Source organism: Ciconia boyciana, chromosome 17 (assembly GCF_034638445.1).
Source record: "Ciconia boyciana chromosome 17, ASM3463844v1, whole genome shotgun sequence".
Lineage (NCBI taxonomy): Eukaryota > Metazoa > Chordata > Aves > Ciconiiformes > Ciconiidae > Ciconia > Ciconia boyciana.
Genome location: NC_132950.1, coordinates 7,793,983 through 7,811,916, shown reverse-complemented (window position 1 = coordinate 7,811,916; position 17,934 = coordinate 7,793,983). Strand labels below are relative to the sequence as shown.

General features: G+C 45.3%; 1 protein-coding gene across 1 annotated transcript in view; it reads left to right on the top strand.

The window, feature by feature from the left end:
* Positions 1 to 17,934, top strand: part of SSH2 (slingshot protein phosphatase 2) — a 103,348-nt gene that overhangs the window by 50,903 nt on the left and 34,511 nt on the right. The window contains 1 exon segment of the mRNA XM_072882472.1: positions 15,521 to 15,624. Within this exon segment, the coding sequence (XP_072738573.1) occupies positions 15,521 to 15,624 (104 nt within the window).

Sequence of the window (17,934 nt, the reverse complement as noted above, 5' to 3'; positions counted from 1 at the left end):
ATCTTTTTTATTTCTTTGCTGATTGTGATAACAAAAATGCAATGCGTAAAAGGCCTCTTACTACCCACTGATTATAAAAACTCTATGCAAATAAGTTGTGGTAATTGGGTAAAAGTAGTATGCTGTGTGCTCCAAAGTTCATCATTAACTAAGGCAGGGCTGTATTGTTCATAACTACTTTTCCTGTTTTGCTTTTCCCTTTATTTCCCTGGAAGCTGTGGGTATTTGTCTCACCGATCCTTCCTGGTAGGGGGTTGGAAGAGAGGCAGAGATGGTTATCAGATGTAAAATCAAAACTTGAGCAGCAAACTAGTGTTTCAAGGAGAAAACCCCCACACCACCACCAGTTTTTAAGCAATATGTTTTAGTTAGGAAGCCCATGCTGCTGGGCTGCCAAGTTCATGTTTTAAAAGGCTATGAATAGTAGAGGTTGCCTCTGAGATTCTGTGTTTTCTTGAAACTTCTGCAGATGTTCCTGTCTCTGGAAATGCTTGGGATTTTTCTAAAGACTACAAAGCAGAAGGACCCAAGTGAGATTATCGGCAGAAAAGGACCTTTTGAGGCCAGTGAATAGGCTGGCTGGGATTTTTTTTTGCAGGACTGTACTTCCTCGTACCTTTATCAGGGAGCCCCTGGCTAAAATATTACTTCATTGTTTTTTAAACAACTTCAGGCTAACTTTCTTGAAATGTTGCTTCTAACTAGTGTTTGTGGGTCAGAGAAAGTTTAAAATTCTGCATCCCGTGCTGCGATAGGCTCTGAAGAGTTGCTGTCTCTTCTGCATCAGTCTGGCAAACACCATTTAAATTACCAGCCCGTATGGGCTTAAAACTAGTTCAGCAAATATTTTTTTCTCCAGTGTAATGGATGTAATGTGTACAGAGCAAATCTGCAACTTGAGTTTCTAGCCATGGTGTTTCGTAGCAGCTGGCTGAAGACCCTACTTCCACAACCCACGGAGTAAAATTCACTGCTGTCGTTAATTCTGAATGCTTGTGCTTTTGCTGAAGTATTCGGAAGACGCCCCTTTGCTTTGCGTATGCACCTGGGCCAGAGCTTTAATTCAGCAGCTTGGGAAGTTAACTGGAGACTGGCAATAGTTGTTCTGCAGGCACCTATTGCTGTGTTTTGTAGGATTAACCAAGTGTTTTGGGACAGAGAGGAGCCTTCTGGTTCAAGGACATCAGCCCACAACTGAGGGAGGCTGGGGAAAGAAAAACCTGTAGAGGTGAATGATAAAATTAAGCTGTACCCCAGTTCGCAAAGGCTGGGAGTGATACAGGAATCCAGCCCGTGAGCTCTCTGTGTAGGGTCAGCACTTCTTGGCATTGGCAGCTTTTCAAATTTGGGCATTTCTAGGTATATTAAGGCCACAGGCTCCTTGCTCAGTGCATTTTCCTATTTATCCCTTACTTATCTGGCCCTCATCAACATTGTATTCAGCCCATTGGGGTCTCTGGGTTTATTTGTAATAAGCCATTTAAGAAGTACGCTTTTTCTCAAAACACCTTTGTTACAAGTAGGCTAAATCCACAGACTGCTGAACCATAAATGATTTAGTCCTTTCTTTTAAACAAATGATCTTTGTCACTTAGTAGTGAAGTCCTTAGTTTGTTCACACACTTCTCACAATGGCTTAATGAGGTCCATATTGTCCCACCAGCCTGGGCTTTCTCCTGCCTGTGATCTCCTCAGTAACTCCCCAGTTCTGGGTTTGGTTCACACTCTGTTAAACTTCAGCTTTTCACTGGAAAAGTGCAGATTTGTTACATCTGAATTTTGCAGTATGGCTCTTGTGGAGCCACAGAGATGAATCGGAGTAAGTTCATCCCCTGGTCCAGTGCTGTCTCGAAGTGCCCAGAGTGGGTTGGGACCGCTGCCCCTGCAGAGGACCGTTGAGATGAGTTGAGCTTAGACTTAATTGTCTGTACACCAGTGTTATCGTGTATAATGAACTGTGCTGTATTTCTTCTCTCCCTGTACTTTGTTTGCTAGCGTGAAGAGAACAAATTTGCTCATCTGAGCCTCTTGTTGCCCTGCAGCCTCCGTTCTTACAGGGTCTTAACGGGATGCTTTGGAGTGGGCTCTTACCTGTGTCTTGGCTCAACCACCTCTAGCTTGTCGAGATGGTGGCTGACGGATGGGCACGGGCAGCCGTGTTCTGGGTGTATTGCCGATGTTTTGTGAGAGACTCCAAACAGCAGGTGGGACTGGAGGAGGGTAATTTTGATTAGCAAATGATAAATTTACCTTTGTCAGGTCATAATTTAAGGGGGAACGCCATTTGCACAAAGGTATAGATGGGAAAAGCTATCATTAATCTTAACCTTTGTCCTCTAAAACTTAGTCTGTTAGCCTTCTGCTTGCTTTCTGCAACTTAATGCTGGATTAAAATGAACCCAGAATTGTGGTGTTTGTTTTTTTTTAAGGCTCATTATGTGGTGGTGTGTGAAGAGTTTGTCACTGGCTTTTTTTGCTGCTGTTATTGTTAGGGTTGGTGGGGTTTTTTTTTCCTTTATTTGCTTTGAAATAGAGATGGAGAAATCAAAAAACAAATGCAAAGTGGAACAGCTGTGTTCCTCTGTGTTGCAAAGACTGAAAGGCAGTTAGTCTAAATAAAAACAAATAATTTGTCAGCACCATTTCTAGCCCTCCTGTTGGTTTGCCCTGATGAGAAAGTTGTAAGAAAGCAAACGGAGGAATATTCATGTGCCTCGTTGACAAGCAGGGGTGATGAACGCAGAATAAACATCCATCCGAGAGTTCAGTGATAATCCGAGAGTTAAATTCAGCGTGTGCATGGGAGCAGGGCCGGGGCGTATTGCTAAGCTGTCCCTCTAAATGCCGGGGTGGGTAAGCAAGCCGGGGAGCCCGTGTTTCGGAGAGCAGCAGGACGTAAAGGAGATGGGGCAGGACATCACCGAGTTTCCCAGCACAGTCACCAGAGCAAAACCTTGACACTGTTGGAATGTTACGGACTTTTTTGTCCTTAGTTCCTTCAAGTACATCATGAAATGTTTTATGAGAGGCTCTCTAGCTTGAAATTAAGCAAATATCTGTCCTAGAGCCTTTTTAAAAGTCATTTTTAAGAGCCTTTTCCCTAAAGTACACTCTGTTCTTGTTAGAGACTTCTCTGGGTCTGTGATACTCAGCAGTGTTTAGTATTCCGTTGGTCTGTCTGCTTTAATGTGTGGTTTTTAAAGGAGTTTGCATGCTTTCAGGAAATAAGAAGACCTGAGTTAACCACTGAAAATTGTCTGCCAAACTGCCTAAAGTGCTAATTCTGATGAAATTTAGCACCTGACTTTTGCAGGGGTAAACACATCTGGAATCTCTACTCTTCGGAGTTCAAGCTCTTGTAAATTAAAACTTTATTTAGTATGTTTCCAGTCTGAGTCTTAGCCAGCAAAACTTTGCAGGGTTTTTATGTTGAGTTAGAAACTCCTTAAAATGCATTTTGAAGTTAAGTGCTGTCTGCTTTAGCTGAAAGTCACATTAGGGTGCTAAAAGAGTAAGTTAATGTGCAGCTGTACTGAGGAGTCACAAACACAAAACTGCAGGGTGATGCTTCAAGATGATGCAGTTGCTGTGTTACCTTTTATTTACTTTTTTTGTGAGCAGATATAATGAAGTGTGGATGGTTCAAACGGTACTGCTTCCCTGCTTTTATTTAAAGTTCACAGGTATCTGTATAAAAACATTGCAATGCTTGGGAACAGTTTGAAGAAGTTCATTTGTCTGCTACTTTAGAAACCTCCTGGTTCCTTTCGCCTTTTGAGCTGCCCTTCATTTCAACCTTTATTTAAGTTGGGAGATGCTGCGGTGGTGTTAGACATCCCACAGTCTGTCAGCTTCTGTTTAAAGTGGTGTATGGTGAGTGATTAATGGAAATTATTTCGGGAATAAAGGACTCCTGGTAAGCTGATCCCTATTCAGAGAGCCAAAAGAAAAAGCAGAGTCACAAGGGATGTTGTCTCCAGGAAGAACGTGCTACATCCGCAGGGGGAAGAGTTGGATTGGAAAGCAATGCTGAGTCTGCATTTTGAAATGCATCATAATTATATCTCGCAGTCTGATTTGGAGAGCTTTTCCTGATGGCTCTGGAGACTGATTGTCACTTACACCAGCAAGAAGCTGGAGTGCTTTTCATGGCTTCTGCTGGGGTAGGTGTGCTGTACGGGGGAGGGCTGTGTGCTCTGAGCACCAGTGGATGAGGCAGCGTGTCACCTCTCTGCTGGGGAGCAGACTGTCTTTAAAGGCCAAGTTACCCCATTCCCCGCAGTGTTGGGTTGGTTAACCCAAAGTGATGCTGTATTTCTTCTTTGGTTTGCAGCTTTGAATTGAATCTGAAGTTTGGATTAACCTTGCTTATGTTAAGGACTTGTCCTTCTAAGTGTTGCCTTGGACTGAAGAAAAGACAGAATCCATGAAACTACTCCAACTACAAAATGTTTCTGATCCTTTGTCTTCGTTGTTTTCTCACTACTAACTGATAAAAATTTCAAGTTATTATTTACAGCCACGTTAAAGTTTGTATTCCCTTAATTGTGGCTTTGCTGTTCCATAAAATGAAGTCACTGGCATATTTGCAAAGGTGAGCAGATCAATAGCCTGGTTACGGGCCGTATCAGCACAACAGGTAAAGCTCCATGTGACTTCCAATTTCAAATCAAAACCTATTGAAAGAAATGTGGCATGTGGCTATTCTCTCTGAAACGGTTCACAAACCCATCTCACATTGCTGGTTACCGCTGACTGTCCTTTTTCCTAATCTAAAGGGACAAGTCAGTCCTAAACTGATTTTACTGTTCCTGCTGGAAACTGTCATTTAGGGATCAAACAGCCCTCATGCATGGGGAGGATGCAATAAGAATGAGAAAAAATTGAAAGTGCTGAGTGCTGCAGAAGTTAAAATACTGAACAAATAACTTCCTTCTATTTTTTTTTACAAGTCAAATCCAACAGCCTCTTGATGATTTTTGATGCTTTTGGTAAACAAGCATCTGCTTCTTTTTAGCACAGAGGAAAAGGCTTATTATTCAGCATTGATTTCTTTGTGTGGAGACAGAGTGGGCCTTGTTTTGGTGCTCTATTTACAGGGGTCCATTAATGTATTTACTGAGGGCAGGCAAGGAGGCTGCGATCAGAGCCAGGCTGCTTCCCCGGCGTAATTCCTCCATCCCATGCCCCGCTCCAGGCGTCGGGGCGGTTGCAGAGCCGAGTCCTGGCATGGTGCTGCTTCACAAGGCAGCAGGACCTCTGCTCTCCGGCTGACTGCAGCCACGCTCGGTGCTGGCCACCTCCACCATAGCCAGCAAAAGAAGCGATGGAGCAACGTCCTCCTCGACCTGCCCGCGTCCGGGCTGTGACTGCTCTGCTCTTTCCAAGTCTGCGAGGCTGGGCTTGTGCCTGGGGGAGCCGTGGCTGTCGGGGAGGGTGTGGGGCTTTGTTGGGCGCACAGGGTGCTCCGCTTTGAGCAAGTGCCAGGGCGCTTGCCAGCTTCTGGTCAGATTGTCCCCATCCCGGGGAGACGGCCAGTGCTGGCAGTGATTCAGGCAAATCAGTGGTCTCCTTCCATCTTTAAAGTGCTGGGCATACTTTGTCTAAATATAGGTGCCCCTGGACTTGGCTGCTGTGGGGAGGGACAGTATGTTGACCTTAGCGTGTCTCCTTTGACTTGTGTTACAGTCATATTTAAAGCGGTGGGGTCCTTCTTGCAGGGTGCTGCCAGTCAGGCCAAACATGGTCAGGTCTGACAGCGATGAATCGCACACCCACACGTGCAGGAAGATCGGAGTAAAAATTAGTTATAAAATATCCTCTCTTAAACATATTTTAAATAGTGGGGAGACCTTTCAGGCTTCATGGCTGTTAACCAACTGCTTGAGGATGTGTCAGCTGTTGTTTAAGGTTTAAAAAGAAATGTGCTGTGTATGAAGGCAACGCTTTCAAACTCTTGTGGCAGAGGAGACTGTGTGGTTTAAAGATGATCAACATGGACTGCGTTAATTCTGAGAGGAAAAAAAGATAAGTATGTGTCAATCAGAGGGGTGCTCTTTCTGAAGAAAACTAATCAAAAAGCTATTTTTTTTCTTTGATCCTTGATGCGATAGATTCTCCTTACGAAGTTTTCTCATGTTGATTAAAGTGTTTTTAAGCATATATTTCTGAAAGCATTTTGTTCATACCACAGCAGCTGGCTGATTTTGGACAGACTGAGCTGGTAGGAGTGCAGCATGTGGTGGTAAAACATTGCGGGGTGCTCTCTTGGGTATAACTGTCCTGCTCCGTGAACCCAAGGGTATGCATTAAAGTCTGTGGATGTTTAAACAGTATATAGCGCAAGAAGAATGTCGTGTAGAGCTTTAATCTGGGAATGTCTTGACTTGGAGACCTGGAAGCCTTTGGGGACTATCATGTAAAACAAATTCCTTTCACGGTCTCGCTTCCGGTCTGGGTCTCTTGCTTGAAAAAGTGCATAGAATCAAATTTCTTCTGTAAACACCAAGTGCCTGGATTTCTTAATAAGCATCCTAATTGTGTTAGCTGCCCCCTTTCTAGTATGTGAACTGCCGTGCTTGGACTGTAGAAAAAATGATTTTGTGCATATCTTCAGTCCCGAATTCCAGAGTACGTCAGAGCTTTGTTTGCACAACTTATTTTTCTGTTGCTTTTTGGAATATTTTCCTTTCTGTCTGGATGGATTCTCTGAAGCCGGCTTGGAGGCTGACTATGGGCCGTCCAGCACGTGGCTTGTTGGGGCTCCTTTAGTGTTGTACAGCAAGGTAGACAGTAAAGTTTTTTGCTGTTTGTGCTGCGTGGGAATGAGTATGTTTCAGTGTGTGATAGTTTGCATCCATCCTCACGTATCTCTGTTCTTCATTGCGGTGGTGAATCATACAGTCTGTGCCCAAGTTCACATTCCTTGAAATAAATTATTACCTGATGATCTGTGCTGCAGCGGGACGTCCCAGCCCATGCTGTGTTTCGGTGGCGGCAGCAGCGTTGCGACTCGGCGCATCTCGCTTGCCCGTGAGCTGCCCGAGCTCGGCACGAGGACGTTTGCTCGGTTTCTCAGCCGGTGCTCTGAGGCTGCCGAGCGCTGGCAGGAAGCGATGCAGACGGGCTCGGCAGTGAGGTGACACGGGGAGAGGTGCGTGCGTGTTACTGTATGAGCACGCGTTCAGCAGCAGCCCTGTGAAACGTAATATGGAGCTGTCGGCAGCCGGCATGGGCACACAGATGGGTGGGAAGGCAGCGCTGAGCTCGCAGCTTTGCTCTGCTGGGTGGGCCGGTGAGGAGGCAGCTGATGCCTGTGCGAGGGGTCTGTCTGCATTGCCTTTGATTTAGGAGTTTGTATGTTGTTGAGCTGGTTCATTTGTAGGCCAGGGGTGCATGAGGGGAACAGGAAACCCACATGGACGCTGACTTCTATCAGAAATTATAAAATGTCTTCTTCTGGATTCTGCTTAAGACAAAACCCACTCTGCTTTCCTGCGCCTATAACAAATAAATCCCAGCCCTGCCTGCGAGGGAATACATTTGATAGGAGTCCAGAGGTCGGCTCACCACTGCAGAGCGATGCTCAGGGCACCGGGAGGCAGAGGAATGCTGCAGGTGGTTGTGGTTATCTTCGGCACAGTGCAGACCCGTTGCAGCTGCGTGGGCTGAAAACTTTGGCTGCAAACAGCAGCTGTCATTGCTCCCCTTGCTGGCAGCAAGGCATCTCTGGCAGGGATGAGTTTCTCAGCCCAGAGCTGTCGTCTTCTGTGCTGCCTCCAAAGGATGACACTGCTCTCACCAGTGTACCCAGGCTGCCCAAGCTGCTTTGGCTCTGAAGTTTGCAAAATGGTTTCTGGAGTTCAATTCAAATGATCCTGGTGGCAGAGGAGCACTGATGGCATGTGTGCGTGATGGTTTTTCCCAGTAGTGGGCTTGACTTGTAGACCGTTAACTCAGTGCGGTGTTGGGTGGGCGTCAACACTCCCTACAGCCTTGTTGGATGACCTGAGGCTGGTTAAATCCCACCTCTGTAACTGAGTGTGGTTGTTTTGTGCTTCTGAAGTGGTTGCTATTTACTTGCAGACACAACCATGCTCATCAGTGCTCCCTTTTGCAAGTTGTACCTTCTCCTCATTTATGATAAACTCTTTCCTCACTTGGCACAAATAAAGGGAATGCCTTTGGGCCTGCAATGCCTTTAGTGTTCAGATTCACAGCCATTATCGTCACCTTTGGGTATCTTCTAGCAAACTCTAAGTTGTTCTGTTGTCTTAGCTCAGCTTCAGCAGATGTCCATATTGGAGACCAAAGCAAGGGACAAGACGACTTGGCTGTGGTGAGAAGGGATCAGTAGATAAGTTAGTACAAATGAGTTACCATTGGCATTGCAAATCTTTCTGTGACTGTGCCTGTCTGTGTCATTGCAGCTGAATTACCTCTCCAGGGAGCCCCACCTTGGAGCAGAGGAAGTGCCTGTAGACAGTGCCTTTTAAAAAAGAAAAAAAAGGCACAAATGCAGATGTTACTAAAAATGCAGTTTGCGTCAAACGTTTGTGATGGAGTGGGTTCCCACGCTTTGTTTTTCTCCTTTTGCTGTTTCTTAAGTTGCAAAAGTGCTGAGTGGCAAGAGACGGCCTTTGTTGGAGAATCACTTCCCCTTTCTCTCCCTGCTCTCAATGTTGTCACCTCTGTTGACAGGGTTACAGAGCCCTTTTTGGTAAGTCATGGCCCTTGTTTTGCTCTGCACTGGGTTTGTTTCTATTTTGGATATCAGAGAAGCCTAGACTTGTCTGCGGGTGCTGCCAGCTGACCCTGTTAATACAAATGTCAGTGTAGAGCAATCCTGAGTTATCCTTGCCTTTTCCATTTCCCTGTTGTTGTGGTGGTTTTTTTTGTTTTCTGGGTTTGGGTTTATTTTTTTATTAGTGACTGGTACTACTTTGCTTTACACAGCCCCGAGATCTGGCCTCTTTGTGAAGAGAACTGGGTGCTTTCATCACTTGCCTAGGAGCAAAGGCTTAAACTAGAAGCCAAACATTGCTTTCCTCTATACAATTCATTAATACTGTTGGCAGTTATTAAACCAGGTGCTTTAAAAAGTAAGCGAGGGAAATAGGGATTATGTTTATGAAAAGCAAACTACAGTGTAAGCCGAAAGAGTTAGGCGCTTCTCTAGGGAGGGATGCTGGAGGTGTGCGATGCTCTCGTCTGGTGGTTTGATGGAGAAAGGTCCCTGGCTGCCAGACTGCACATACTTCCAGCTGCATCTCCAGCGACCATCGCACCCTTGGCTGGGGGACCGATGCTTTACTGCCCTCCTGTAACTTTTTCCACACCAGGCACAGCAAGCTGCAGTTGGAATTGCTGCTCTTGCAGGGTGAGTCCTGGCGTGCTACAAGAGCTTGCTCCCATGTCCCCAGCTGCCCTCCCTCCACGCCTGGCTCCACAGCCTCGGGAGTGAGCTAAGTATTGACGCCTGCTACGCCACTCCTGCCAGCATCTGAATTTTGGTCTTTTTCTTGTTTTTGTGTTTTGCAGCCTATGGATTAAAGGAGGATGATAGAGCTGAGCTGGTAGCAGATGAGATATGCAGAGATGTGCACTCCCCCCCACAGCACACGCTGGCTTCTCATGTTAGAGCAAAATGTCAGGGGGCTTTTGAGGGAGAAACGTGGCTTAAAACCAAGGGATAGTAACTGGGCATGCAAGATTTTTTTTCACTTCCTAGTAGACACTCTTTTTCAGTGTGTCTGTTCCCTGTTGTACGCCTGTTTAGCTGCCAGCTCTTCAGACGGGGGCTGCCTTTCGATGTACACGCGAGCAGCGTTTGGTAGAGCAGGCTCCCAGCTGAAGTCCCCAACGCTTTAGTACAGGTGTCTGCGCTGACACTTCCTATTTTCAGGGCTTGGCCTGCTGAATGCTCCCAGTTAGTCAACACCAGGGTTAACTTGTGTCATTCCTTACTGCCAGACTTGCCTGCCTGCTTTCAGTCAGTATTTCTGCTTTTCTTTTGTTTGCCTTTGATCAAACTGGACGCTGGAGGGGAAGGGTATGACCTGCGGATGGATCGGAAGCTCTTGCCGTAGCCCTTCCTGGTGGTGCACAGTCTTGCTGTGTTTGCAAAGCTTATGCTGGATGGTGGTTGTGTCCCAAGAGATGCCCTTTAGGAAAATCTCCTTTTGCTCAGGAGTTGGAAGCCTCTGGGGTTACTGCACAACGATCTTGTCACGGGGAGCTACAGATGGAGCCGGGCTTCATGTAGAAATCCCAGTGCAGCCTCCCGGTGCAGAGCTGTAGCTCGTGAACTCTGCTAGGATGCTGCTTCAGAGCACTTTTCTGCAGTTCTGGTTAATAAATACCTAAGACTGACAGAGAATTTATATTTGTATTTCTGTAAATAATACAGGTAGTGGACTTCTTATTCACATGTCAAGTATCTTGAAATCTTAATTTCCCCTATCCCATCGTATTTTAATCTCCCCCTTTCTTCTAAGGGCGAGGGCGAACAGAGCAGGGGGATGCGACCTCCCTGCAGTGCCCGTGTTGCTGCCTGTGCATGCTGCGGGCATGGCTGGTGAGGAGGTGACAGCGCGAGGAGGTTTACTCCTCGCCACGCTGACCCGTTCCTGTGTGTCGTGCGGGGGGATGTGGTGGGAGGACTTCTGCTGAACCTTTCAGGGGATGGTGCCAGCTCTGCCGGTTGTGCTGCTTGGCAAGTGCCCGATTAAGGGCTGGGCTGGACAGGACAGAGCCTGCTGTAAAGGAGCTGCTCTGATGAGTAAGTAGAGCTGACTGGAAAGTCATCCTCAGGCTCGCAATAACTTAATTAAGTGTTTATTAGGATAAAACATTGCCAGAAGCTGTTCAGGTGCCTCTTTGCTTTCCTTGCTGTACTTCTAAAAAGGTTTTCTCTCCTTTCTTTATGAAATAGATTCTAAAGAAGACTACAAGGTTCCTTTCTGAGTATTTTACATTGAGGACTGAGAATGTTTCATTGAAAACTGGTGGGTAGTGTGGATTCACCTGCCTGCTGGCTGCACTCGGGACAAGCAGCTCCAGGCCGAGCAGCCCCTTAGGTGGAAGGCATCGTACGGGGGGTCGTGGCAAAGTGTCAGATGATTCATGTTGCTGCATCGCATTGGCATAGTCCATAAACAAGTAACATTTTCTCTTTTGTGTCTTCAAAACAGTTTATTTGGTGTTTGTACTTGCAATTTATGAACAGAGCTGTGCAGGATAACAGCTGGGAAGGCATTCACTATTTGTTTGCCATCTGCAAGTTTTATGTGGTTCCCCGATTTTGTAGCATAATGAGAATTTGGCATGAACCATGCAGTGTTTTCCTCGTGCACGAGGAGCTCAGCCGCTGGGCAGCAAGTCAGGGAGCACGGGAATCACTTCTGTTTCATGCTGTTACTGCTGTTTAGAAACTGGGTCTTCTGAGGGGAATGCCTGTGCTTTTTGTGCAAAAGGCTTGAAATAGTTTTGATGATGTGCCTTGTACAATTTCTACAAAATCTTTTCTGCCTAGGAGAAAAACTGGTACAAGTAGTAATTTCTGAAGGAGTTGCTTAAGTCTTCCGCTCATGTTGGTTCTCTTCCCTAGTGAGCAATGAATTACAAATAGCACATCACTGGTTGCTACTTCACTTCAGAGGTGAACGGACTAAACAGGGAACAGAAACTTTTTTTTTCCCCACAGCTGTAGTGCTGAGTGTTGCTTACAGCTTTAATAACTCTTTCATAGATATGTCCCAAGTAAGTCTGCTCCAGAAGAAAGCCACTGTGTAGTACAGGGGACTGATGACGAGCCTGGTGTGCTGATAAAATGCAACTCAGCTTTGTTACCTCTGCCAAGTTGGCTCCCTGGCTTCTGCTCTCCTGGACTCAACTTCTCCCCTAACCACATTTAGTGTCTTTTAGTACCCGGTCTGTTTCCAGGAAATAGTTTCAAAGAGGGTTGAAGCTCCCGTAGGCTCCGGCAAACCACATTTTATGAAGTATTTCAAAGCCCAGGTTATGCTTGGGAGCCATCGAGCTGTCAGCAGGGTGGAATCAGTAGTGGATGGTAGCATGGCTCTGCTGTTGTGGTGAGCACAGTCCCAAGTCATGAGGGTTGTATTGAGCCTCTAATTGTCCTTTTCACACACATCTTTTCTACCTTTTGTGTTTCTGAAGCACCTCGGAGTGGGACCCGCTGTTAGCATCCTACAGGAGGAATCCTCTGTCCTTGTATATCGGGGGCAGTATCCAAAGATATCTTGCCCTAATGTAAGATGCTTTTGGGACAGGTCATGGCTGGGGCTATCCAGGCAGGATGGACCCAAATGGAGCAGCCAGCCGTGGGTGGTACAGGCGATGTCAGGCCAGCAGTTGCTTTTTTTGTCCCTATAGTGCATCACAGGCACCAATATCGGCATCTCCCAAAATAACGGTGTTAAGCTTCACTGGTAGTTATTATTAAAGCTGTTTGGACTTTCCTATAAACTTCTTGCCTTTCCTCCTAAGATTTTCTTTACTGCTTGAATCTCAGAGCAAGGGTTTGGTTGTGTGTTTGTGTATGATGGGTTTTTTTCTAGGGTTCTGAGCTGGATACCGATGTGTTGTGTGTCTGGTGTTAGGAGCTCATGGCAGGTGATGCTGAGAGTGCCGATAGCATGCCATGTCCTCGTACGCACAGTGAGTGTCCCCAGAGCTGTAATCGGCAGAAGGACGAGGCTCTCGTCTCTGCCGATCTGCTCTTTTCCCAACAGTGCTGATGGCCACCTCCTGCACTTGCTCCTGCCCTGCCTGCTTGGCCTCCCTGCTCTACAAGAATGATCTGCTTTGCCACATTCTTTACCTGTTCTGACCCTTCCTATGGGAAATTACATTCCCTTTCCCTAGCCTTACCAAGTCAAACTTGTTGCTTTTGGTTAATGGCCCAAAACAAGGCTCTCCATAGCCTTAGGAGAGAAGGTGGTCTCCTGGAAGGATGTACCCGATGGGAATCTCTTTAGTTCTGCCCATGTTTCCTTTCCAGGCAGGTGGCTGACAGTAGAGCACTGGTGATAAGAGAAAGTGATGGAAGTGAGAAGATTTTTAACCTCCTAGCCCTCTAGCTACATTCTGCTTTATCCACTAAAAATAGTTGCTAATTCAACCTTCTGGGGAAACCTCAGGCGCAGGCTAAAGGATTGCTAATATTAGTTGTTGGCTTTGCTGATAAAATTAACTATGTGAAAACTGGCTGTGACTGCTGAATTCTTTCTCCTCCTGTGCAGCTTGAAATTCTTTTCCCTCTGTGGTGAGATTGTAAAGGGAGGAGGAGAAGGGGGGAATGTCTTCTCACTCTGCATCGTTGTCTTGTCTCCTGAAGAGGCTCAGCAAAGCACGGCATGTTCTCTTGCCCCCTCCTGCTTGTGGGTGCTAGTCTGAAAGCAGAAGTGTACTTCAGGACATCAGGGCACTGCTGAATCAAAACATGTTCAAGCTAAGTGAGGGAGAATGATGATTTTGTTTGGTTGGCTTTTTAATTTATTTTTTTAAAGTTAGTGGCTTCAAGATAACTCAGTGTTTCTCCAGTTCAGGCTTTAAGAAACTGTAGCTTGAGGGCTTTCAGAGGATCTATTTGTCACCAAGTGCTAGAAAGGCTCAGTCAAAATATTTTATATGAGAAGGATCTGAGGAAACATCTGTGCTTGGTGTGCCCCATGAATTTAAATTTTATTTTTTGTTTTGTTTTAAACTTTAGCATGGGTAAAGATCTCTGATCCATTTTAATTTGGGACGAGTGATTTTTCCTTTTTAAAATTCTGGTTTTATTGAAACATCCAGTGCATGTTTGACATCTGGTTTAATTTTAGAAAATAGTCCTGGGAGAAACTTTGTCAGAAGGAGGAGTGCTGAGGTTATGATAGACAGTGCATAACATTGAGATGTGCTACAGGCTTAAAAAAGAAGGTCTTTCTGAGTGTGTGCATCTGCTTTGCTGGAGCTCAGAAAATGTGATTTTTTTTGATATCTCCACCAGGAAAATGGAGAAGTGCCCAGAAATGTGCTTGAGGTTAGGGGGAAATCCAACTTTAACACAAGCTTTTATAGTTCTTGTAGCTATAAAAACGTAGTCAGCAGAGCCTATTGTTAAAGCGGTCAACCTCAAATCATGAAACTAGAAGATCACAGGCTCCTGCCGTGCTGTGTCCTGGTTCTTGGTCACGTTTGGTTTCTCTGTGATGCTGTTGTCTTCAGTCGTGCTCTGGTGTACGCCTGCCTTTGAGTAGCTACTGAAACGTGTCCCTGGAGTAGGGGCTGCAGGCAGCAGTTAGCCTTTGCTTATTCTACAGAGCAGAAGTAGCCATGAAGGGTGATGACTTGGCATGTTCTAGCGTTCACCTGCATTTTGTAACACGGAATTTCTTCAAATATATGGCGGGGTTTTTTACTCTGTTATTATTTCCCGGACCTTGTCTCTTAAAGGAAGGGAATAAATAATTAGGTTTGGTATTTGTTTAAGCAGAGAAAGGAACTAAGAAGTTCCTAGTCTTCTCTTCAGTTGAAGAGAACAAGCCAACGTCTTTTTCAAGGCACGGAGCTGCTGGGGTGCACGATGCCAGGGACTCTCCCATCCTGTCTTATCATATTCATCAGCCATCCTGTTGACTGTAGAATTGTTTCTGGCTTTCTTCAAAGTGTGTCTTATCAGTTCTGAGAAAAGCAGGAACCCTTAACTATGCAACAGGATGGCTTAATTGCAAAATCTGTAGCGTGTCTCGCTTTTTCCATGAGCCACAGCATCTCTAAGAAAACTACTGGAAGATGTGCTTAAATTATCAGCTGTTCCACAGAACGTGAGAACTCTTTATTGCCCCTTTCCACAAACCTCTCTCCTCATGTGACTTCAGAAAGAGCAAAATCAAGGCAGTAAGTGGTGTCTGAATTCAACAGCATAACAGTTTTGCTTTTAATTTGTAAGTCTTTGAGAGTTAATTATCATACGACTCACAGACAGTAGTTTCATGATTTCTTAATCTGTTATGTACACCAGTTTTCTTTTGGCTAACTGCTGAAGGGAGACATCTGTTTCTGCAGGGCATCAGCTGTGCCTGAACCACAAAGCACAGGGTTAACAGAATTCGTAATTATAGAGATGCATGGGCTTGCTGTATTAATCGCCATTTAGAAATGTGGATCTCTCATCTTGACTTTCAAATCGAAAATATAGCCATAGGTTAGTCCCCTCTGCCTGCCCAGGTTCTACCTCTGCAGGCAGAACGGCACCAGGCATGTGTTCAGCTTTTCAGTGTTTCTCTGTTCATGTTGTTCTCAGTTACGCTTTGAATGTTTGCAGTACTTATGGGGGGGTGGGGGGGGCAGGGGGGGATAGTTCTTTACCAACAAAGTAATTCAGTCTAAATCACTTCCTTGCAAAAGAACAGAGCATGCGTGCAGTGCCTTGAACCCCTCTTGTTCCATTATTTTCTCCTTTTAAAGACAATATAGAGTTTTCCTTACTCACTGTTTGTCTCTTCCCTTGCAGCATCAGCGAAAGCTTCCTCACTGTGAAAGGTGCAGCTCTTTTCCTGCCACGAGGAAATGGGTCATCTACTCCCAGGATCAGTCACAGGCGCAACAAGCATGCAGGTAATGTGTTGCATCCGACGGCTGAGGCTTGTCTGCTCACTCTTGTTTCTGAGTCCACCTTTCTTGAGTTCGTTCTCACCAGATGACACACATTTCTGTTTACACCAGGTGTGTATTAAAGCTAGATCTGCCGGTCTCAAGACTGCAATATTTAATGCTGATAGAAAAAAAAGGTTTCAATACTCTCTTGTTTATCCTGCAAAATCAAACAAATGAGTGACATCAGGGCAGCAGTCATGACATCACAGAGAGCTGAGAACAACTGCCCCCCAAAATACCATCCTATAATTTCTGTATGAGAGAGGGGCAGGGGGATTGCCATCAAAACCTTCATGCATTGCACTGGGAAACTTGCGGTTATGATACAGGATGAGTAATTGTCCTTCCTGATCTGAAAGTAGCTGGTTATGATGGAAGAAAGGGAGGAGACTTAACTCTGCGTGGTGGTGAAGAAACCTCTGGGCAAAGTCAGTGTGACTTTTCAGACATGTGAGCAGACCAAATAACACCGAGTCAGTCATAATTCCACCCCCTCTATCTGCTGAAAGTTTGATTTACTTTTTTTGCTTTGACTCTTTGTTTGAAAAGTCAGTCTGAGTAATGAAACTCAAACATTTCAGGGTAGATTGTTTTTCATTGTGTATATGGTGCTTATTCAGTGATGGTGTTTTACAGGGATCAGATAGTGTGGGGTTTTTCCCTTCCATTAAACAATCAGCAGGAAAAAAACAACATTGAGACCTTCAGGCTTTTGCATATGGGACAGACAGAAACAGAAAGGCTGGAGTCAACTTTCTTTGCCAAAAAGTGACCACCAGAAGGTGATTTGGTTTGGTTCCAGGTGTAGATTTCTTTGTACTTTGATACCATCAGACTATCATCCAGCTCTACATCTGGCAGAGTTACCTACCTGATGACTGGTCCGCCTCAAAATCTGTTTACAAACATCTTTATAGAAAGAGTTTAAGTCAAAAGGCAACTAATTACATACTTCCACTCAGACATAGTACAAGCAGTACTCAAATTGCTTTGAATGAGATGCATTAATTACCAGTTATCAAAAGAAAATAAATTGTTCTGAAACTTGATTTAAAGCTGGCCTTTCTGGTTGAGACTGAAGTGAAATGCTCTTCAGCATGAAAGTACTCAGCAGTCTTTTAAAAGTTTATCTTTACCTGTCTTGGTTTTTAATCTCTCCAAAGTCCTCTGCATAATTGAAGCCCAGGCCAGCTGCTGCCTTGGCTTTACCTTGCAGAGGAGACCCGGTGGATGGGTTTCCTTGTGAACCTGTGCAAGGCAGCGCAAACAGCATTGAGTCTCTCTTGCTGCCTCATCTGCTTGCCTACAGCTGACTTAGATGAGGTCTGGAGACCTTGGTGGAAAAGAGAGTCGCTTGCCTAATCAGCCCAGAGCTTTTAGAAGCCAGGTTGCCAAGAAAGCAAACCTGGTGTGTTGTAATTGCTTACAGCAAGATGTTTTGTATTTTAAGAGGCTGACTTGCCTAAGGGATGGGATTTTTGTTCTTAGAAGACTCTTTTTATTCTTGTCTCTTCAGTTTATGGGGTGAGATTTAATGAGGCATCAGTACTTGGCCTTTCCTCAGTTTCCCTGCTTGTCAAGTGATGTGGATGGTATAGTATTTTTTTATGGTGCTTGGAGATCTCACTGAAGAGAGACCTTTGTATGAGTGTGCACCGTCTTTCTTTTCTGTGAACTTTTCTAACGTACAATATATGCCAGCAGACCAAGACACCAAGGGATCAATGTGTCACCTTCCTGAGCAAAAACATCTGTGCCACCAAAACGAAAACAGCGGTGTAGAGGGTGTGGCTCTGAGAGGTGAACCGGCCATTGGCAGTGAGCTGGCAGAGCGTGTGGCAAAGTAAACTGTCTCCTTTCTTGGACTCTGATAATCTGTGCTCAGCTTTCATTCCTGTGTGTGTCGTGACTTATCTCTGGCACACAAAATTAGAAGGGAGGTGGAGAGCGAACATAACTTTCCAGTGTGAAATTGCTGCCTATGGATGCAATAGTGTTTCAAGTGGTTACGAGAGCATTTTCTAGGAAGGTTGACTAACCTTCCTGACCTCCCTTTCTAATTCATCAGAGGTGCTAGAAGCCAGCATAAAGAGTAAATGCATAACAGGAAATAATTAATGCTCACACCCATTTCTTTAATGGTATCATCTTCAGCAATGGAAATCACTAGTTGGCAGACTGAACAGATAAGGTACCAGCTGTCCACGCTGCTTTCGCTGGGCGGTCCTGCACCCAGTGCCACCTGGCAAACGGGCTGTGTTCGGTAGGATG